Source organism: Sesamum indicum, linkage group LG2 (genome assembly GCF_000512975.1).
Source record: "Sesamum indicum cultivar Zhongzhi No. 13 linkage group LG2, S_indicum_v1.0, whole genome shotgun sequence".
NCBI classification, from domain to species: Eukaryota; Viridiplantae; Streptophyta; class Magnoliopsida; order Lamiales; family Pedaliaceae; genus Sesamum; species Sesamum indicum.
Window position 1 is genome coordinate 14,916,009 of NC_026146.1, and position 24,238 is coordinate 14,940,246.

The 24,238-nt window shown below is 32.2% G+C and overlaps 2 protein-coding genes across 3 annotated transcripts; both read left to right on the forward strand.

Annotated features, from left to right (window-relative positions):
• Window positions 10,106-13,991, forward strand: LOC105156212 (protein TIFY 7). 2 transcript variants are annotated; one of them, XM_020691976.1, is made up of 7 exons: window positions 10,106-10,515; window positions 11,474-11,580; window positions 12,154-12,263; window positions 12,377-12,467; window positions 12,551-12,884; window positions 13,332-13,404; window positions 13,681-13,991. In XM_020691976.1, the coding sequence occupies exons 1-7, from the start codon at window positions 10,431-10,433 to the stop codon at window positions 13,823-13,825; spliced, it is 945 nt and encodes a 314-aa protein (XP_020547635.1). In that variant the 5' UTR covers window positions 10,106-10,430; the 3' UTR covers window positions 13,826-13,991. The 2 variants fall into 2 exon arrangements, with proteins under 2 accessions (XP_020547635.1, XP_011070587.1); XM_011072285.2 differs by having other exon boundaries at window positions 10,108-10,515; window positions 13,347-13,404.
• Window positions 20,106-24,109, forward strand: LOC105156213 (glucan endo-1,3-beta-glucosidase 3). The gene is made up of 4 exons (XM_011072286.2): window positions 20,106-20,166; window positions 22,172-23,425; window positions 23,516-23,543; window positions 23,687-24,109. Exons 1-4 carry the CDS (start codon window positions 20,106-20,108, stop codon window positions 23,841-23,843), a joined length of 1,500 nt encoding a protein of 499 aa, XP_011070588.1. The 3' UTR covers window positions 23,844-24,109.

The following is a 24,238-nucleotide window of genomic DNA, read 5'->3' on the forward strand; positions in this document are numbered from 1 at the left end:
TCTGATCTTTTGCATATTTTTCGGGTTAAATGCAACAGACTTTTTTAAAAAAAAATATTAATAGGTATTAAAATTTCTAGACTGTATTTGGATTAATGTATTTGAATTTGATAGAAGTATTCAGAAAAAAGCATTTCAAATGACTTCATATCAAAAGAATACAGAGTTCATTACTATTAAGACAAAATATAAATTCAAAAATTTTAATTCAAGACTTGAAAATTCTTTGAATCTAAAATTGATTCAAATAAATTTAAAGAATTTGTACTAGGAATTTCAAATCAATGAATCCAAGCGTGGCTTTAATTATAAAAAATATGCATTGCTACTCCCGTATGCACGAGATTGCGAGCTTTTTTTTCCAAAGGTTTAAGTGTTGTATTGCAGTTTTACTTGTTGAACAAAATTTTGTTGTTATATCTACTTTTATAGGGATAAAATGCAATTAATTTTGTTTTGCCTATTAAATGCTCTTAAAATACGGCCTTATAATCCATTACGATGTTTCTTAATTTGAAATTATTAATTTTTTTTGTCATATAATTGTTAGTTTTCAATACTTCTTTGTAAAGATAATTACATTTACACTCTCTGATCTATTCATATAAATCATTCATGTTTTTCGCGTATTTACAACTGACAGTAAAAAAAGTTAGTTTGCATAATGATCTGTGCTTTCGAGAGGTGTATGTGTAATTTTTCAAAAATTAGGGGTGGTTTGTGTAAATGATATTGACACTTCTGGTAAATGTATATATAACTTTTCAAAAAGTATGAATTATTTGTATAAATAAACCATACATATAAGAAGATATAGATGTAATTATCCGTTCTTTGTATTAATAGATAGAAAATTTTCCATTCAAAAACACATACACACACAAAAAACTAAAGGAATCAAAATCTGAGAATAGGGAAAAAAAATTGAGGCGCGCCCATAGGTAAGAAAATAAATGAAAACATACAGTTGATGAGTCGATATCGAATTTTAAATGAATATTAGTAAAAAATTGACAGTGCAACCACCAAGTTTGAGGTATCGACTGAGAATGAAATGAAAACTATTGAGAGTTTTGTACGTCTTTATAATTCTGTAAAAATAGTATCATATTATTACATCAATTCAAGATATAGTTTTGAAAGTAGAAATCAGCTTTAAAAGCAAAAATTATATCTACCTCCCTCAAATTTGATATAATTATAAGTATCTCTTATTATTCGAAAAATTATAAATACTCCCCTAACATTAAGATAATTATGTAGCCCCTAAATGGTAAGGTGGAAATTACTACTTTATTATTGCTTTAAAAGAAAAAAGAAAAGAAATTGAGGGTGGGTAAAGTAAATAATTCATAAGGTTATTAGTCCATAAAAATATATAAAATTACTATTTGATAAAACAAATAAAAAACAAATGTTCTTGAAATATTTGATAAAATACAGCAAAAACTGAGCATAATATATTGGACAATAATTTTAATTTTAAAGTTTATATGATGCTGTCTTAATTTTTTATCAACATTTTATAAAGTCCTAAATATATTAATTATAATATATTATAAATTGAGTCGAACATCCAACATATCTCAAAATTAGATGATTTTTCCAATCAAACGTGATAGGACGTTCTCCAAGTTATCATCAAAGACTAAAATGGTCCCTCCCATCGGGAAAATGATCAAATACTTGCGAAATTTGCATGTTTTCAATGAGGTTCATCGGTTGATTTTATTAAAATCATTTTGAATTTAAACTATATAATAAATGTTATATCTGACAGAGCTCAATTTTTCTGGTCCAAATTGATCCTTATTGATAATACTCAACATTTCATTTCAAGAATGCGCTTCTGACCCTACCTTAGCTATTCATAACATTTCAACTACTCTAGATGTCGAAAAATGAATTTTGAGACACTCTGTTACTTTTTTATCTTCGTTTTTAAACACAAAATATAGAATCAAGGGTTAAATTAATTCACTTTTCCCCTCTCTACTAAGAGAGTGGTACAACCCCCCCCCCCAATAATATAAAGGGATAATTACACTCTCCTCTTTTGAGGATCCCTTATAATTTGGAAAATCACATCTAGCATTCCTAAAGTTCGCCTTCGTCTAACAAATAAGTCCCTCCTTCAATCAAGATTCACCAAAAATTGCTAATATTGACCCAAAAAAAAAAACTACATGAAATTGATAGTGACCCTCTATTGACTTATTACTGACTTATTGTAGGTCAAATAAGTTTTTTCCAACTAAACTACTCTTATAACAATGAAAATATACCTCCTCACAGACATTGAAGTGTGAAGACGTATAAGGATAATTTGATCATAAAAATATTTATTTGACCTGCAATAAATCAGTAATAAGTTAATTTTATGTAATTACAGATTTTTTTTTCAATTATTTAGTTAATATCACCAAATTCTATAAATATTGACTAACGAGGGACTTATTTGTTAAAAGAAAGCAAACATCATGGATGTTAGATATAATTTTCCAAACTACAAGGAGTCTACACATAATTACATTAAATTTTAGAGGAGGGAAGTGTAATTATCCGTAATATAAAATATCAACCCCCTCCAACTCATTGACCGTTTGTGAAATAACGGTAAAGAAAATAATAATCTGCCTTTTTGCAAAGTTTTATATCCGTTGAATTATTATTTTTCAAATTGCCCTTATAACTCTCATAAACAAAAATTCCTTAATTTTGTATCTTCATCTTACATTGCCAAACAACATAAAGCTACTTGTAAAAAAACACATTCCACGCTCAAGCAATTATATGTTTAATTGAAAATTCGTTTAGTAATTATTTTTTTATTTTTTAAAAAAATTATAAAAATCTAAAATAAGATATTTTGAATCTTATAAACTTTTTATTTAAATGTTAACTTCAACTAACTCTTTTTAAAATATCTTATAAGTGCTTTAATCTTAACATCCAATAGACAAAAAACACTCGTAATTTTGTTAATATTTACTTTTAACCCACTCCTCCCATGATTTAAAATTTTAACAGTTTGATATCTCTTTCCGTCATTATTACAATGTGAAGAACTTATTAAGCCAAACACTGTAACACCATATAAGTCTTGACATCTTATTTATAATTTAAACATTGTAAAAACTTATTTTGAATTATAAATGATTGGAAATATTTAAGTTTTTAAGATATTTTATAATATACAGGAGCTTATAAAATGTCCAAAATAAGTCCATCCAAACACCCTCGTAATAAATAAAGATTACAATTGTACGGACAACCCCATTTAACAACTTCAAATACTCTTTTAGTACAATAATGATGAGAGGTGGAGGGCAACCTAAATTTGAATCTCTGAAAATAGATGGTAACGCGAATTTAACCAGTTACCCTATTGTTGAAGAGCACAAATAGTGGGCGGGCACGGCAGTATCTATCACAGTACAGGAATATTAATTATCTCATAGAGGTTCCTTTTTTGCTGTTTCAATTGGTGTTATTGCAATGAGAACTACCTACCAAATATTGGATATATACACCATGTCAACTATTATAAAATATCTTGGATTACAAAAGATTTTAATTGGTGTTATTGGAATTGGAGAGTTTAAAAAAATAATTTAATATTTTATAATTGAAAAAATTGCAAGTAATCCTTTGTGATATTCCAAATGAGCAAATTATTTCTCTCTGAAATTTTTTTTAGTAATTTACTTCTTTATTTTTTTTTTATAAATACAGCAATTTACCCCCTGTATTTTTTTCAAATGAAGCAATTTACCTCCTTAGACATAGAGGTAAATTGCTTCATTTTAAAAAGTACAGGAGGGTATACTGCTATGTTTTCTCATAGAAGGTAATTTGTTCATTTACTATATTACATATGGGTGAATTGCATTAAATCCATATATAATTTTTTTAATAAATTGGAAAAGTTGGTATGTAGTTGCTTATAACTTTTAACTTAAATCAACTATTTATTAAAAAAAAGATTAATTTTTTTCCATACAAATGAAAAGGATTAAATCATAATTTGTTACCACAAAATATAAGAATATTATAACAAAAGAGAATACTATCATTAATAATATGAAATGATACTTTTTTATTTTTTCACAATAATAATTTTTATAATATTAATTATAACAAGAATTATGTAAAATCTATTGCCACTAGCAAAAAATCATTGTAAATAATTTTCATTGACCACGGTTAAATAAAACTTACGCAAAAATATAGATTTTCCACTAAAAAAAGTTATTTGCCATGATTAAGAGTTATAGTAAAAATATTTGCCATGCCTTTTAGCCACCCTCACAAATACCACAACCAACAACTGTTGCATGGTTGTAGTCAATGACTATTTGCTATGACTATAATATTTTTAACCATTACAAAATGTCGCATTTTTTATAGTGTGTTAATAATACTGGTTCTCATAATAATAATAATAATAATAATTATTCACATTTATATATAGTGACAATCAAATAATAAAAAAATATCACCGTCAGGCTGGTCACCATATTTACACTATATTTATATCACTAATTAGCAATAATGATAGTTTACATAAAAAAAAATATTTGCGATTATTAAATGTTTAAAGTCTAAATTATGGTAAAATTAAAGTTATTTTCACTTAGTATATATTTTTAATGAAATAAAATTCTAAAATATGTTGCACATTTTTGGCATTTCCTGTAGTGATTCTGGTATTAAACTCCACGTGGGTGGGCTATGGTAGGAGGGGCTCAACACTGTCATAATTTAGAAAATTGTGTTATGCCAAACAAGTAATTATCACAGTATAGCAGAATCATTATTATATAAAATCTACATTGCAAATAAATTAAGGGCTCTAACACATAGCCAAAGTCAAAAAGCATACATAATTGTGCATGACAGGCTTTTCCAATTAATAATTGTTTAATTAATTACACCCACCATTTTTCAATTAAAGTCAAAGGGACATTTAATTAGGAAATAGAGTAGAATTGAAGTTACACCTTACCAATAAACTTTCACCCTAATTTGTCACGTTGCATTGTGTTTAACGTATATAATATCTAACTTTTATATAATAAGAATGTTTCATATATATATATATATATTTAGTATTTTTATATTATTAGAATTGATACATATTTTCTCCTCGCATTGTTTTTCTGATCTTAATTATTACTCCCACTGTCGTACAAAAAGTATCTGTATTTTTATTTTCATTTGTCCTAAAATAGTTATTTCCTATTTAATTTAGTAGAGTTTTCGAATGATCTTTTGTCCATAATCGTTCATTATGCACGTAAATAAAATTAACATATATTCTCTAACAGCGATAAAAGTGAAAACAGTCCAAAAGGGTCTTAGTAAGTAAATGATCACCAGGTTCAGTGTGTTTCTGCTCTGGGTCGAGCAGACCCGACTTGATCGGTCTAGAAATTTGAAATCTGCAGCGTGTTGGCTCGACTAGTGGTATGATCATAGGGGACCAAACGGCATCCGAACATAAGGAAAGAATCTATAAGTATCCCCTCAACTGTTTTATTAGGTATGTGCATTATTGTACTATTGTTTTACATTCAAAACTTTGTGACTTGAAAAAGCGACTTGCTGGTTGACTTGAGTGTAGGAGTAGCATCATCGGAACATCTCTGGCCACTCTAACTCATGTTCTCGAGTTGTTTCAGGAAAGATTGGATTATTAAAAGTATGTGAGGACCAAGATCAGAAGACCCGTTGGGCCGACCATGAGGAGACTAGACGGATCACTCTCCAATTTTTTTTTTGTAAAACAACATATTATCTTTTAATTTGTGAACTTATATACTATGAATGTACATTCTTCTTAATTTTTTTTTACATATAGTTTTGAAAGAAATATGAGTCAATTTATGTCATTGTTTATTGTAATTGTGGGGTTTTGAGGCCATTGTGAAGAATAGGACTATTCGGGGGGGGGGGGGGGGGGGGGGAGAAAAAAAAAAAAGGAGCCATAAAACTATTATAAGACTGAAAATGAGGTGAGCATCACATGGGGTTTGTTTGAAATATCATAGTGGTTGTGCCCACAAGAATCTTTAATCAATATCCTTACCATACCAACAAACTCCTTATTCTAAGACAAGACACAATTTTAATTCACTATCACACATGCACATACGTACGGATATATACATATATATGTAGATATAAAAAATATAAAATCATAAAATTATATAAAACATTCTATTGATTCATTAATTAAAATTAAATAAGTGCGCGCATTTGTTAACAATCACTTAAACACGTTAAAAAACTCAAATTGAGATAGTTATTAATATATATATAGATGTGAGATAAAATACTATAACTGGAGACGCTTTATATAATTAATATTGTTACGGATGTTATATCTGTTGCAAATAAGAAATTTGAGTGGCTAAAAGAACTAAAAATATTCTCTCCCTAAAAAAATATTTTTTCAAGAATAAATCCATAAAATTCATGAGACTAACGGGCAATAACATATTTTATAAGTGGTTAGATTTAAAAAATTTGAGTAAAATTCTATCGTTTTGGAGATGGAAATTACAACATTAACTAGTATGAATGTGCACGTGCAATGCACAGTTAAACTTGGTGGGGGAAGGAGAAAGGGGCATTTGTGGCCTGTGGGGGTGCAGCCCCACATGCAGGGTGAATGAGTCACCTTCTGTTGTTGTCAAGCTCACCAGTCCGGCGGAAATTGAATTGAGTATATCCTTTTGCCCCCCTCTTCATGTGGTCCTCTCTTCTTTTGCTCCCACCAATCACCAATGGCATTATTGAGCACACAATCTATCTTTTCTTTTTACTCTTTCGCATACTTTCTTTTTTTTTTTTAGGGTGATTTTGTGTCTCCAAACTTGGTGCTTACATATTTACCAATCAAATGTTTTTTGGCCCCCATATTTAGCTACAAACACATTAAGTATTTCAATAATTATTGTGTGTGCTGATCGTTTTAATGAATCACTATGAAGAAAGAAGTATAGTTTACAAAACCAGACAGTAATCTTTCAAGTTAAAAATTCATCTTCAGTTATAAATATATCTCAAATATTTGAACAATCAGCACAAATATTAGATCTATCAACGCAGCACCATCATAGATGAGTGTAGTAAAAAAAAAAAAAAGAAGAAAACAACAATTTTATGGTTTGAAAAATACGCAATCAATAAATGTTTTGACAAATACACAAGAACATTTTGAACGTATAGCATGGGACTTATAGAGCTACTTGGAAGTAAGTTGAAACGATTTGACTACCATTCCATGTGGTATGTTATTTAGCAACTGAAGTTAGGAATTTGAAGTTTTAGGATGAGTACTACATTTTGCGTATTTAACACATAAATAAATTTGGTACAGTAAAAAGACGTGATATTTTTTTGGAACTCTAGATCCTACAGCTCACTGGGAATAGACACTTGGTTTTCATATAGTTTTAATCATTTATCATCTTTATTCCCTTTTTTTTTGGATGAAATGTAAGTTTTTATTCATTCAAGAATATCTATAGTGTACTCCAGCATAATCGGAGAGATACAAAAAACCCACGTTGTGGATTAAGGTACAATCAGATCGTGTGAGAAAAGTGTTAAAAGGAGCCTATACACTGTGATCTTGATAGAAATAATAAGACCCCTGAGACAAGGTGTTGCGCCCTCAAAAGTGACTTCGTTTCGGTGCCTCCAAAGGCTGTAGACCGTACATGCCAAAGCGAGGTGTCGCGCTTTGTTCTGCACAGAGGAGCTACTCTTCTCTTTCTTAAGCTACTTAACCGTGCTGTGGAGGGTTGACATACTTCTGTTGATGCCAAGTTATTGCCGGATATGCGACCAAAAGTAGTCGTTGAAGGGATACTCAAAGAAAAGGTGTTTGGCTGTTGATGCACAAGGAGCATGAATCTTCCTCCTGAAGGAACACAAGTCGGTCACGTGTAGTTAGTCTGCCCCGTAAACCAAGGCACAAGATGAATAAGTAGTTCGGAGGGATAAATGCCTTCCAGATAGCTGCTTTCCAAGGCTGCCTTGTGAGTTTTAGCCTGAAGTACTCATAGACTTTGCCCGTCAAGAGTCCCTTTGTGCTAGACCATCCCGCCATGTGTTGGATTGCTGCCTCTGAAGACCCAAATATGGTGACCACTCTGTTGCGAATGTTGGCAAGCAGTTGAAGGAGTGGAGAATCACCCTTTTTTGGTTGCCAGTCCCAGACTGAAGCGCCTCTAAGGTAGACACCGTTGACCCACTGTACTCATAACGTATCTACTTTGAGATGAATGTTCCATAAAACTCGGGCAAGGAGGGCAACGTTCTATAATTGAATATGCCGGATGCCAAGACCGCCTTCTTCTTTAGGATGGCAGATTTCCTCCCAAGCAACTGGTGCTCTCCTAGAGTTCCAGAGAAGTACTTTTAAAATATTTGAAATGTCAGCTTCTACTTTTGAAACTACTAAAAAAAGTGCTTTTAGGCCAATTTTGTAAATAAATCTAACTCATTTTTTACTATCTCACCCTCATTATAATAATTTTAATCTAACTTTATTATTTTTATTTTTTAAATTACATATTTAATATTGAGATTGAAATTTTAAAATAATTTGAATAATTTAACAATAATCAAATTCATACTTTCACATATTAAATATTTTTAAAATTTTTATATTTTATTTGTTATATTATATAATTATATTATTCCTATATTATTAAAAAATATAAATAATGGCTATGATTAATTGATAAAGATTTTTTTAACAATCATGCAAGTTTAATTATTGTGCATGGATCAACAATTATGTTATTTAATGGGAGCATTATTAAATTAAACACTCGCTTTTCTACTAATGTTTTAAAAAAATAAATATGAGATATACTACTTAAAATAAAATTTAATATTTTCTATAAAAAATAATTATTATTATTAACAAACAACAAGTGTAAAGACTTTTCATACTCACAATCGATGATTAGATGATAATTACATTCTTAATTAAATAATTTTAAAAATTAATTACAGTTATCTTTTAAAAATTAATTTTATATTATTTTAACACTACCATATCAATTTTTTAATTAAATAAAATAAAAAAATATAAAATTATTTATTATATGCGCTAAAAAATAGTGTAGTAGTTTATAAAATTAAAATTGGGACAATCCCACATACATAAGACAAAAAACTACAATTAAGTCAAAAGCAAATGACTAGGTTCACGTGGTAAATGGGGATCAGGGGAGGTCTTGTGCCCCTTGGAGCACCGTAGCATTGCCCTTCAAAATTAAGGCGGTTTTAAGCTTTTAGCCCACGTGATGCTAACAAACGAGCTTCAAAAATGAAATGACACGTGGCGAGATCTTAGCCCGTTGACGTGAAGACTTGTACTTTCACCGGCGGGTGGATACAATCATTAATGCGCGTAATAAACCATAGAGCACGTGGTGAGTTACCGGCTAAACCGGTCGTCCGTAACTGTCTGTTCCCCCAGCTTAGGTTGAAAATTTACAGAGTATAACTACAGAGTCCAATAATTAAGATATTTATCCTTAATACCAAGTATTATACCATAAATTACGTCAAAAATAGATATGCAGTAACTTTTAACATCTTTATAGACCAATCAAAATCTCTCCGTACATACTAATGTTTTATCATTAAACTTAATACATTTATGTAATATAATGTTTCATTGATTGAACACGAAAAATTTATCGTAAGACTCATAGTCAAATTAGATAATATAACTCACGTATGAGATATCCAATGACTTGCCCGATGGAACAAAGTAGTATGTCTTATAAGTCTCAAATTTTGAATTGTCTAACCGGATATTTAAGATAAAATTATAAAATTTATAAAAATTAGAATGGATAATACTTTGTATAATAAGACATCAATAGAAATGCCAAATAAAATGATAATTAGTTATTGAATTTTTTTTTTTTAGAACACTGAGCTGATAATTCGTTAATGTAAATCTATGAAAGATTTGACGGTTTCCGATCACCAAGTTAATTTAATAATAATCAAACCTAACTACAGTTTAGTTCATTCAATTTCGGGAAAATGGTTAAAATCTGAGCTACAAGTCTAGGACCCATTCTCAGGGGAAAGTAAAGAAATTACACAGCGACATGATGCGCCCACTACAAAAGGGAAACGAGGAGAGCTCTCTCTTTCTCTGCTCTTTGCTGCAGTTGGAAGCATTCACCTGAATTTTCTTTGTTGTTCTTTTTACTTCTGTTTCGAAGCTTTTTCTTTCTGTCTGTGGATTGGGATTTCTGTTCTTGAACAGTATGTGAAGAGGGATTTTCTTGGGAGGAAAAGGAGACAACTTTGTGTCCATTCTTGATCCTTTTGAGTTTCGGACTTCAACTGTTGGGAGGTTTTCTTTTGTGTTGAAATCTTGAGACATGGAGAGGGATTTCCTGGGGTTGAATTCTAAGAATTCTTTTACTGCTAAGGAAGAGTATGCTGGGGGAGGCTGTGAAGACTCTGGTGAATTCTCTTTCTTGTGTCAAATTCTGTTATGGTTTCTACTGATGAAAGTTTTGAACATTAAGGAATTCTTCTTTCACTTTCTTGGAGTTGTGTCTTCCTTTTATAGCTTCTTTTTCCAGTTTTCTGCTATATATTTGTCCAACTTCTTTTTGTCCTTTGGTGTTTGATGGTTTCTTCTGATGAAGTTTTGGTGTGTATGTTTGCAATTGGATTTGAATGTGAATAGGTTCAAGGTTCAATTGTTTTCACTTTCCAGGCTTTTTTTTTCCCCTCGTGTAGCTGCTATTTATGTGTGTTTTCTATACGAATTTCTTGTTTGTATTTGTTGTTTTGAGTTGGGTTGGACTGAGGTAAGAATTAAAGGGTTCATCTGAACTAGGTGAATTTCCAACACCTCAGGAGCTTTTGTTGATAGTAAAATTTGAAATATGAGCTAAAACAGCAGCTGATGATTGAGTAATATTGTGAATTAACTGCTGCTATAGCCTTTGTGTGTCTGGATTTCAGTATGTCGTACTTGATTCATGTTTTCTTCATGGAAATGTCTTAACTTGTTTAAAGTTTGCCTTTGGCTAAGGTGGTCAATGGTTCCCTCTTGTCTTGAGATCTTGATCAAATTTCAGTTGTGCTAGGTAATGGATGAAGATCCAGAGTGATTTTGTTACTATAAGAAAGCCTGCTAGTTGTAAATTATGAATCTTGCCTTTGGTGACTGCCGGTTAATGGGCTTGTGTTTGATTTCTTGTTCAAAAGAAGTTGAAAAACCAGTTCCCTTAAGTACAACAGCGGCGAGTGTGTGAAATTGTTTTGTAAATTTGGTATGCAGTTCAGACTTCATCAATCAGACTTGTCTTATTCCCAGTATCCAAACAAATCAAAAGTTATATAAACTAGTGTTCTCTAACAGCGTTTTTTTTTTTTTTTTTTCTTTTTGCAATATTTTTTTGATCCAAAGGGTTTGCAAGGAGCTCAGGAGTTCCATGGCCGTTGTCAAACAAGGCATCTGCCCTCCCTCAATTCATGTCTATGAAGTCTGAGCAAGATGAGAAACAACCACCAAAGGTAAATCATCATCTTCTGCTTCTCATGGATTCATAATGAAATCTGGTTCAGACATATTTGAAGCCATGCATAAACGGCAATCAGACAATATTCAGATTACCTTTTGTTCCATTCTTGATTAACACTATATAGCATCTGTTGAGCATCTTGGTTGCATGGCTTGTACTTGGTTTGCAACTTTGCATTAAGGGCTACTATATATGTCATGGGATGAATTCCACTTCAAATTGAATCATTTCACGAGTCTGTTATACTTAACTGTCTACTTTCTCAATGCCCCTATCTCTGTTCCCTTTGTGTGTTTATGCATGAGGATGCAAAAACTATTTATGATAAGGTTATGTTCCAGATTGCAATCTGCCACCTTGATTTCTCTTTAAGCATCTGTACAGGGTCCCCTCGTGAATGGTTTTCAAGTACGTAAACTATGAATCTGAAAACCAGCATTTATTTACATTAACAGCTAAGTATGAAACAGATCCACATTCATCAAACCCTATCCATGACATTAAGATGCATCCATTTTCAATGGCATCTCCTTTCTTCAAGACTCATTTCATGTGTACTTGTCAGAATTTTGGAGGTGCTGCCATGAAGCAACAATTTCTTGGCGGGAATCCTCTTACAGGTCCTCATGCGATTCTTCCTTCAGCTGCCTATGTGGCTAGAACAACCGAACAATGGTGCGAGCCGTCTTAACTGACATAGCTTGAACACTATCTGGATATGATACTAGTACAATCAATATAACGAGTCTTATGTTATAACAATTTTCTGAATTCTTTGCTCTTTATAGGATTAATTGTAAGCCTTCCAGCATTCCTTCTCAAATGACCATATTTTATGGTGGAACGGTGAACGTGTTTGATGACATCTCTCCCGAGAAGGTGCATTATTCTCTATCTCTTTGCTGCACACAGTTTTTGTTTTATTTGCCCCCCTGAAATTAAGATTTTGGCATAATTTCCAGGCTCAGGCGATCATGTTTTTGGCTGGGAATGGGTGTGTTCCAGCTAACGTGGCTCAGACGAAACTTCAGATGCAAGCACCTGCCCCTAAACTTCCAGCTGCAGACCGCTTTTTGGTTAACCAATCCCTGAGTATGTCACCAGGCTCGGGCCTCCCGAGCCCTATATCTGTTTCTTCTCACCCCGTCGATCGATCTGGAGTTCCAGCTGTTAACAACGATGATGTCAAGGTATCTAAGACTGTTGGCATGCCAACCACTCTTGTTAACAGAATCGAGCCTCCTAGGCTGATATCATCAAGAGGATCTGTTGCGGCGACTGCTATGATATCATCAGGTACCTCACGCAAATTTCGCAAGTGAAATTTTGTCTTTTGTGTTATAATATTATGTTTTTCTCCTTGGTTGAGTGGACCAATTCCGTGGTAAAATTTTTACCGTTCCTCATGCAATTCTTCTGTTTCCCCAACTGATTCTCACGTTGCTAGGGTTCACCGGGAAATATACTTCCGCCATTAACGATAGAGTAAACTGTTGACATCATTAAAAGTTTAATATTGTTTCGTGCTTTGTCATGCATCGACATCTTATTGCCTCGATCTTTTAACAAATCTATTTAACCATTTAAAGGGACAAGACACATGCTATCTTTTCTTTCTCAAATTTAGATTTACTGCTTCGGTTTAAGATGTTCTTGAGCTTCAGTTAAGATGTTCTTGAGCTTCGGAGCACCAATATTTAATGACTGCTGCTCAAGTGCTAATCACTTAAAAACTAACACCAGGTGTTTTTCTCACAGCTGTTCCACAGTCGCGCAAAGCATCCCTGGCTCGGTTCTTGGAGAAGCGCAAGGAGAGGTACTTCAAACTTTACCTTTTTTATCTTCCATAGAGAGCAATCAATTCATTTCTTGAGTTTTTCCATATATTTCTAACATGAATGATGATGAATTTATTGGGCGAATTCCTTTCACGCGCTTCTTTTTAAGGAGGATTTCATGCATGTCTCTGGTTTTTCCTTCTCTTCTTGGATAGATTGTGTTTAAATCAATGATTGCTTAGCATTTTTGGTACTGAATACATGCAAAAATCGAAAACTAACATTGGACATCTTCGGCTCATTTATTTTCTCAGGGTGATGAGTGCAGCACCATACAACCTGAGCAAGAACGCAGCTGATTGTGGCACCCCGGAGTCGACCGGTTTTGGCTTCTCAAGTACTTCTGGTGTCGGCTCCAGCTCCGTCTCCACCAACAAGGAGACCGGAAGCGAGCCATGATCTTTAGTAGAATAGTACTTATGTAGCAAGTAAATCTCTAAGCATTTGATGTTGTTGTAACTGGCAACTTACCAATGGCCTGTTTCCTGGAACTATTGTTCTATAACTTATATGAATCTGGCAAGCTTTCTAGTCTATTAATCCATAGATATAATTTCTTTGCATCTTTCCTTCCTTCCCATTTTCCATCTGTCATTGTATGTGTATGGGCATTTGATATATAGTAAGCTGTACTGTTGGCGTATTATTTTTAGAGGGTGTCTAAGTAAGTTAACAGAGTTTCCGAAACAAACTATAAGATGTTTAAGAGCTTACAAGACGCCGAGAAAGCGTTCAATAAGTTTTTATAAAGGGAGCCTATAAAAAAAAACAGTAATGAATTTTGAATTTATTTGTGAGATCTTAGCAATTTTTTCCAATTTTGACCGTATTAACTATAAAATTATCGTACTTATATATTATAACGTTTATAATCTTATTTTATTCAAATAGTTGGAGAAACTTTTCAGAGCTATTTTTGAAATGAAAGGTAATGCAACTAGTACAATAATTATGCTATTATTATCTAACTATTTAAGAACCACTTGACTATAATACACACACACATATGTGTATGTGTGTGCCCACATTTTCCATGTGCCTAAAGATGTGATATTTGTGGGTGGCTGTCCCTTTTGCAGTGTCGTAGTGGTGGTGGTGGAGAATATCGTCCTCTCTTTTGTGAGAAATTGAAACACGTTTTTTATTGTTTTGTGTTGCTTTCTTGTCTATTTCATGGTCCCTTCTTTGATGGCGACGTCATTGGCTCCCATTCTCCCCAAAAGTGCTAATTGAATTTTGATAAGGGTTCGACATTGCCAGCACCTTTGAAGAGTATAATTCAATTCCAACAAGTGTTGAAAATCTTAAAGAGAGAAGCAGCCGTTGAGCTTGTTGGTAGGTACTTAATTAAAATCTTTTAATATTTAAAAGGATATTTGGCTAAGCTTATAAATTTTTCAAAACATCTTATAAAATATTTGCAATTAATATGTAATTAGATAAAATATCTTTACACACGCAACCGTAATTTCTCTCTCTCACACACACACAAACACACTCTCTTTCTCTAAGATATTAAAAAACTTTTTTTTTTGTATTTGAAAAAGAGAAAATGCTCATTATTTAATAACAAAATATTATACATAGTTAACATAAAAAAATTGCTATTCAAATTATATTTATTGAAAAAATGTGTATTCAAGATATTATAAATTTTACAACTAGAAATAATCATTGATAAATAAAATATCAATTATATATCTATGTTAATATTCAACTAGAAAACATTTTATGTAATAATTCATTTTTTTTATTTTTGTAAAAAAAATTATCTATTAAATTCTTATTTGGAGTTAAACTAACGTGAACTATTTATGAAAGTATTTTAAAATATTTAAATATAAAATATATTAAGAAATAACAATTTATTTGATTCTAATGGTATTATATATATATATATATATATATGTCATTTTTGGTCATCAATAAAAGACCTGATTTTGCCAAGCACCCTAACATCTTATAAGATACTTTTCACATCTTATAAGATTTAACATCTTATTTTATCCAAACACTTTAGGAGCTTATTTTTAAAATAAGATCCAAAATTTTATAAGATTTAAAACATCTTATAAAATGTAGGAGCTTATAAGATGTTTTAAACAAACTCAGCCAAATGTCCTCTAAGTTCGTTTGATGTGAAATTAAGCGAAAAATAAAGAGTATTCTCTTTGACTCAAATGGCTTTGGAGTATTTACAGAGCCAAGTATCTGTACTTGTACGGGTCAATATGTCCAAATCTCTGCAATTTGAGTATTCAATAATCAATGACGGTGAATCCGGTTCATCGAGTCGGGTCGAATTGAATTAGATGCAGTTTGATCTGAGCAAAAATACACGGATCTTGGTCCTACTTGGATATTTGAAATTCTATGGGGAGTATTTTTATCTTTTACATGCCGTTCTTGCTAGACCCCCATTTACTTTAATTAAGTGTATATGGTTTTTAAGACAACATTTAGAAGAAAAATTTTAAATATGCGTCTGAATTTAGATTATGATAAATCTCAAAAAAGCCTCGACATAAATATTTTTCTGGCTAAAGTCATACCGGTAAGAGTACAATCGCAAACAAAGAATTTTCACAGGGTCTAAGTTAATTTAAAATATTTAAGGAGATAAAATGCAATTATATTATTTTAAAGGATGTTCAAATGAAATTAACTGCTTGCTTTAACTATATAGTTTTATTCTTCAATTGAATTAATTCTTCCTTGAGAAATAATTGTAACTTAGAATTCTTGATAAACACAAATCCCAAAAAAAAAATATGTATGCTTACCATATTTAGCCCATAAGTGATGCATCAATTATTTTTGGAATATACTATGTCGAAAATTCTTACACCAGGAAAAGGGTGGATTTGAATTTGAAGGAATCATTTGAAAAGAGAATTTTAAATAATTTTATCTGAAAAAAAAAATTCATCAATATTTAAAAAATTATAATCCAAAATCAGAATGGAAGAATTTGAAATCCTTTAAATTTAGAACTATCTTAATAAATTTAAAGACTTTATTACTAAAAATTAAAAATCTACAATTTGAAATTATTCAATCCAAATGGAACCTAAAAGAAATAAGTTAAATGCTTCAAGTCCCAATACTGCTCCAAATAAATGAATTGTTGAGCATGAGAGGTAACAGAATATAATTTACAAAAGGGTAATAAATAGGGAATATTTGGTTAATGTGTAAAATTGGTATTTTAACGGAAAGTATAGCACATAGAAATTTTGTTTAACGGCAGAATATGTAAACCGAAAATATAATATATACAGAGCTCCTTTACATTTTTGGAGATGATTGGGTCTGGATGGATTAGGTTGTGATTAGGCGTTTAAGGATGTCTAGTCTTATGTTTACATCAACCACTTATCCATTCTATTAAACTGTGAAGAACAGCAAAACTGCTAAAAGGAGGAAATCAGCTACACAACAATTATAACAACACCATGGGCTGGCTGGTGCCCATACCTAATACACCTTCCTAAAGCCCACAATGGGCTGCTGGGGAAATACCTAATCCCATCCATTGCATAAAGCCCGCGATAGCAACGGAATTGGGGAAAGTATACAGAAAAAGACAATTCTTTTCTATTATATTAGATTCATATTAGTTAGTGATCCCGGCTTAGTGAGTCATTTCTTCCGTGACGAATTGTTGGCACCAGTGCTACATTTTATCTCTGTGGACCGAGGAGAAAAGAGTTTTGTCCCCGAATTCAGTCATGTTCATAAAATAAAAATTCCATCCCAAATTCGAACCCAATAATTTAAATCGAAACCCTCATCATTTGGGATAGATTTTGGGCAGAGTCCTGCTCTACTCGTCTCATTTGTCACCCAGAGTGAACCATTAAATGAAAGTAAAAAATATTTGAAAAATCTACATATTTTGACATTATTATTTTTGAAATAGAGATTCATAGTTAATAGTAGTAATCATTATTGAATAAAAGTATTGTGGTATACTCTTGGCTTTCTTTTAACTTTTCCCTTCTTGAATAGTATTGGGCCGGTGTGTTTGTACCCAATATTACTTTGATTTGTGGGTTGGATGAAAGAGCCCATCTAATTTATGGTGGGTATATAATGGAGTTGGGCTGGTCTGAAAGATATTAGCCCAATGTTTTGCTGAAGCTATTATGAGAAAAAATATTATGGATTGGATTGTGTAATATAACTACTATTGTATCTTATATTTATTTTAATAAATAGTAAACTACAAGGGGTTCTAATTTTTTTTATGATTATAATACTTTTTTGTTATTTAAAAAATAATAAATATTTCTCTAGAATTAATGAGTGTTATAATTATAAGCTATTACGATAAGTTATTTGTTTACAGGTCTGTTAAATTCATGAAGTATTTATAATTTTTTAAAAAATAAAGAGTATTTGTAATTATGAAAAATTTTAAAAAAAAATCTGTTATAATTTATTCTTTAATAAATACACATGATATGTATAAAATATTTTTTTTAAAAAATAAAAGACATAATTTTTTGTCCGCATGATGTTTAATCTTAAATATAGATTAAACATATGATGTGTATGTATTAATAAAATAGAAAATACACCTAATGTGTATATATTAATGAAATCAAAAATCTTAATAAAATTTAGGGATAGTTATATCCCCTCTAAGATTTAGTGTAATTATATAGACCTCCTATAGTTTGATAAATTACATTTAACACCCCTAATGTTTGCTTCTGTTTAACAAATAAGTCCCTCAATTAGTCAAAATTTATTTAATTTGTTGATATTAACAAAAAAGTGAATAAAATTTTATATTTACCCTTAATTGACTTAAAACTGACTTATTGCATGTCAAATATTTTTTTCAGACTAAATTAACTTATGACGGTGATATACATCGTCACCTGCATTAACCCGTGAACACATATGAGGCTAATTTGGTCAAGAAGATTTATTTGGCATGTTATAAGTCACTACAAAGTCAACTGGGGGTAAATATAAATATATATATATATATATATTATTTTTTACTAATATCAGCAAATCAGTGAATTTTAACTAATAAATGAACTTATTTGATAGATAGAAGCAAATTTAAAAAATGTTAGATGTAAAATTTTAAATTATAGAAAATTTATACATAATTACACCAAATATCCAGAATTACACCAATATCCAGAAAGAAGAGTGTAATTACTCCTAAAATTTAAAACAAGAAAATCTCAAACAATGGATTTGGGAAAGATGGTTGGTGGGAGCCGGGGGGGGGGGGGGGGTGCTTTTCTGTTTCCTTTAATTATTATATATGAAACCTTAAAGTTTTACATGGATTGGATCCTCTAATTATTTTAGTTGCCTCCAATAACGTGACAGGACGAGTTTAAAGTAGTAAAATCCAAATATATAAATGTAAAAATTTGAAGGCCTTTAAAATTTTGGATTAGTGACGCAAATAAACGAAATTAAGGTTGTATTTGGATTGAAAATTTTGAAATTATGAATTTCAAATTTTAATAACAAGTTTTTTGAATTTGTTTGAAAAAGTCTAAATTTAAAGAATTTCAGATTATTTTTTTTTAACTTTGAATTATGTTTTGTTGAATATGAATGAATTTCAAATGGAGTCGTTTGAAATTATTTCTTCAAATTATTCTTTCAAATCCAAATACTTCAATCTAAATGCGGTTTAAAAAAATATGAAATGACACAATTTGGTAGGAAGTTTAAGAGTTAAGTTTTTTAATGGAGAATTTGATGTTTAAGCATTTTTTTACTTCTCTTTCCAAAAATTACGATAATTGATAGAAAGTCTAAGCGTTAAGTTGAAGATCTGGTCGTGTTTGATCGCACGTAACATAAAAGTATAATAAATATACATTGTTCACGAAAAATTAATAAAAAAAAGGTTCTTTTAAAATTTTTTACTTTAAAATAGTATTTTTGAATTTTTGTCGATCAATTTTAATTTTTTAAACTTTAAAAAAGATTCCAACTACATTGACCTTAACATAAGTAAATTCATTATAATTTTTAAATTATTTTATCATTCTTGTAACAGTGCTTTTTAATGTATGTAATAAAAAATTCCTAATCACCAATTAAATTAAACGTCTTTAAGAAATTATTTTTTCATGACACTCTGATTTAATTTGTTATTACATTGCAATTTTTATTTTATTATATTTATACAAAAAAAAAAACAAAGGAAAAATAGAAGTTCTTGCTCTTGCATAGTAACACAGTGAAATGACCAGAAGGTCAAAAGAGAAAAAATTCGGTCTAAAAGTGGGGTTCAAGAATCAGGACATCCATCAATTAGCTAAATACAACACCATAAAACAAGAAAGAAAAAGGCAAACATTTAATCGTGACCGTCAATTTCTCTGACACCCAACTTCTGATAAGTACAATACAGTAATCCAGACAACATTTATATATATAGGAAATAGAAAATATATATGTATGTATATGTAATTTCTCATCAGTTCCCTCACTTCACAGTTCACACACTCTCTCTATTGTCAAGCATTTCTTTTCCCCCCTTCTCTTTCCCATTTGAGTGACATTTCATGGTGGGCTTTTCTCTGAGGTGTTGCTGAAGTAATGGGTGGTTGTTTTCCTTAGTACATGGTTTTTCCATTATTGAGGCTTTGGAGTTGAAGAAACAAGAAAATAGTTAAGAGAAAAAACAAACATGGGTTTAGTGTTTCTTGGTCTTTTCTTGATGGTGGTGTCTGCTACTGCTGCTGATGAAGGTGGGTGAATTCTTGCTTCTGTTACCTGTTGTTGTTTTCTGGGCCTTTTTCCATTCGGGTTTCTGTTTTATTTTTTGGGGGAAATGTGCTCTTTTGTTACTTAAGTTTAAGTCTTAGTTTAAAAATGCTTTTTTTCTTGAAATTCACTCTATAGATCTGCTGGAAGTTCAGAGCAAAGTCTTATGTATAATGCTTGAGTGAGAATAGCAGTAATGTCTCATGAGTTTAGGGGATGATTCTGTTGTTTTTTCACCGCAAGAAAGGTTTTTTCTTGAAGGGGAAAAAGAGAAGGAAGAATCCTTCTGCTTGCTGAGTTATTTACAAGAAGTTTTGGCCTGAAATGTAGTGTTTTTCTTTCACTGAAATCCTCCAATTTGTCTCTAACCATGTTTGAGGTTTTGCTCTGTTGCTAACCAGCTCATGTGGCTTTTCTTTATAAAGTACATGAGCATACAATAATGGGAGGACCATGACCCCATGTTGGGTCCAATATATATTGGTCGCAAGGGCCATTCTTGTTGCAGTGGCATATTTCCTTACATTTTCTATTTTGTTTTTATCTCATTGGCTATATGCGGTGCTTGCTGATCTGTCTTGCAGGTGCTTTCATGTCATACAGTTTCTTTAAATGTATTTGATGTAAATGATTTACATTATTATATTAGAAAGATACAAAATCTTCTGAATCATCGTTTTGTAGTTGTTTTTTCTTTCATCTTGATGTACACTTTGTAGGTGACTTAAAAAGTATGAGTGGTGCATGTTGCCTCTGTAAAAGTTCTTTTTGTAGGATTTTACAATTGTATAGTTGTTGCATTCAGTTATATTTTGTTTTTTTTATTGCTTCTCGTTGTTTTCTCCATGTGGAGTTTATGACTATTATTTGGTATTCATGGCGGACTAAGTGTAATAATATTATGATGTTCGAGTTCTATTTATCAGTGGCAGTGAGTGATATTTGAGGGCTATTTTGTTGTTTAGCTGGTCTATAGTTCAGCTGTCTCAAAACGTAGGTCCTTATCGAATCTTTAGCCCCTGTTTGTTAAAGTAGTTAGTCTGTGGTGTTTCCTAACGTCCTCAAGGTTGCAACAAAGTTCATATACAAGCCTTTTATATCATTTTGTGAGTCTTTTGGTTAGGAGTTTGTCTAAAATTGCAAAAAGCACGAGCCTTTACCTTTAAAGTGATCTGGTCTTTAGATGATTGTTAACTATGATCGGTGCCCTAGTTAGAAAAGTGGAAATCGACTTGAAGTAGTGTTAGTATGGTGAGTCTGAGAGTAAAAGATAACTCTTTTTTTTTTTTGTCCCCAATTGAAACAACGGACGGAGGATCAGGGCTGGATGTCAGATGACAGAATGCTTAAAAAATACTGAGTATTAACTCCCAGAGACATCTCCAGCAAAGCTGAAGTTTTGAGGGGATGATAAACACTCTAAATAGATGCATTCCTGATAACTTGGTCATCCTTTTTGTAAAAGGCAAACTCGTATAACAGGATTCTCACCTCAACCTATGACCTAATTCCAGTATTCTAGTTGTTGATTTTTGACGGGGTTGTAGCTTCTAGCCTTTCATTGGAGTCGGTAATTGAACAGTTGTATGTACTGTTGAATGACTAATATTTTGATGTACATTGTTTCTCTTGACCTTTCATTTACTTCTTTTACTATTAGAGTGACCTTATATCTTGAAACTAGTTACAGATACGCCTATCTTAGGTGGATCTAAGAATTATTTTTGACTTATTATCTACTCATAATTTGGTGGGTGTTTTAAGTTGATCAATTCATTTCGTGGATTAAGCTCAGACCAGGTCATGATATTGATTTTCAATTAAAAACTACCATCTCTCTTGTCAAATTTTGCTAGTCAAGTAACCTCAGTTCTTGCTGCAAAATTTGAGTTTAAAAGATCCATTGGTGCTTTTGTTTTTTAAACTCCGTGCGCTTTGCGTGCATTACTTGCTTTGTCGTCTTTGTTTATATTGTTTCTTTATGTGCAGCTGCTTTTGTTGGGGTAAACATAGGGACGGCACTTTCCGACATGCCAGATCCAACCCAAGTGGTGGCCCTTCTGAAGGCTCAGCAGATCCGCCATGTCAGGCTTTATGACACTGATCAAGCAATGCTACGAGCTCTTGCTAATTCTGGAATACGTGTAATCGTGTCAGTGCCCAACGATCAACTATTAGGCATTGGGCAGTCTAACGCCACAGCAGCCAACTGGGTTTCTCGTAATATTCTTGCTCATGTCCCAGCCACCAACATCTCTGCTATAGCTGTTGGCTCTGAAGTCCTCACCACTCTCCCAAATGCAGCTCCAGTCCTGGTCTCAGCCATGAATTTTATTCACTCTGCCCTTGTGGCTGCAAATCTTGACTCCCACATCAAAGTTTCCACTCCGCACTCTTCTTCTATAATCCTTGACTCTTTTCCACCCTCCCAAGCTTTCTTTAATCGCACATGGGACCCTGTCATGGTGCCACTGCTCAAATTTTTGCAATCTACTGGCTCGTTTCTTATGCTAAATGTTTATCCATATTATGACTATATGCAAGCCAATGGTGCTATTCCGTTGGATTATGCTCTATTTCGTCCTCTTCTTCCAACCAAGGAGGCTGTTGATCCTAACACGCTTCTCCATTACACCAATGTCTTTGATGCTGTTGTTGATGCAGCTTATTTTGCAATGTCTTATTTGAACTTCACTAATGTTCCTATCACAGTGACAGAATCTGGTTGGCCATCCAAGGGTGACTCTTCTGAGCCAGATGCCACTATGGACAATGCTAACACTTACAACAGCAACCTCATCAGGCACATTCTGAACAATACAGGGACTCCAAAACATCCAGGCATTGCAGTTAGTACATACATTTACGAACTTTACAATGAAGATCTTAGGCCTGGACCTATTTCAGAGAAGAACTGGGGGCTCTTTGATGCCAATGGGGTGCCCGTTTATATCCTACACTTGACAGGTTCAGGAACCGTATTGGCAAATGATACTACAAATCAGACTTATTGTGTCGCAAGGGAAGGTGCTGACAAGAAGATGTTACAGGCAGCATTAGATTGGGCATGCGGACCAGGGAAAGTCGACTGCTCTCCTCTGTTGCAGGGGCAACCATGCTATGAACCAGATACTGTGGTTGCCCATGCATCTTATGCTTTCGATGCATATTATCATCGGATGGTAATGGGTGACGGGACCTGTAACTTCAATGGGGTGGCCACCATCACCACAACAGATCCAAGTATGTTGCAAAAAACTCACATAACTCAAGCATCCGGATATGTTTATGTCATTGAGTATCTTAATAAATATTCTTTTGGTCTTGTTGCAGGTCATGGTTCTTGCATTTTTCCTGGAAGGTATGGATTGATTAACTTGTTAATGCGGTTATAAAAGGCGATATGGAGTAAAATTTTTCTTTTGATATGTTACTAATTGAGATGTATAAAGGTTATTGACCTTGCTGTCAAGTTTTTCTTGATATACTTGTCTTTGCATGCAGTGGTGGAAGAAACGGCACCTTTATAAATGGCACTGCCCTCGCTCCATCTTTCAATTCCACAACATCCGGTTGCAGTCCCCAATTTTTCCAGTGTGAATATTTTTATATGCACTCTGTGTTATTTGGTGTTGTACTATGGGCTGCAGTGTATTTGTAGATGATATATTTCATCTATTGACGACGGGCAAGCTTCCTGAAACTGAAAGTTGATGCCCAGAAGTGTTTGAATTTTCTCAGACGAGTCCGCACGCCCAATTTTGTTTCCCTCTGCAAGAGTAAGGGCGAGATTTGTCTTGTAAGATGTAACTCTGAGGTTGTTGAGAATGAACTAATTCATTCATTTGCGTAAACGAAACTAATTTGATGAATTGGATTGCATTATGTAATTATCATTTAGTGTAATGCAGCTTCTGTTTCAAAATATTGTCAGTTATTTGTTCTGGTATGTCTAATGCTACTCATGCTGAGGTTTTAGATTTATTATAAAACAACCCCTTATTTTGGAAAATATTACATTAACAACCCTTCAGTCATGAAGTAATTTGTAGCATA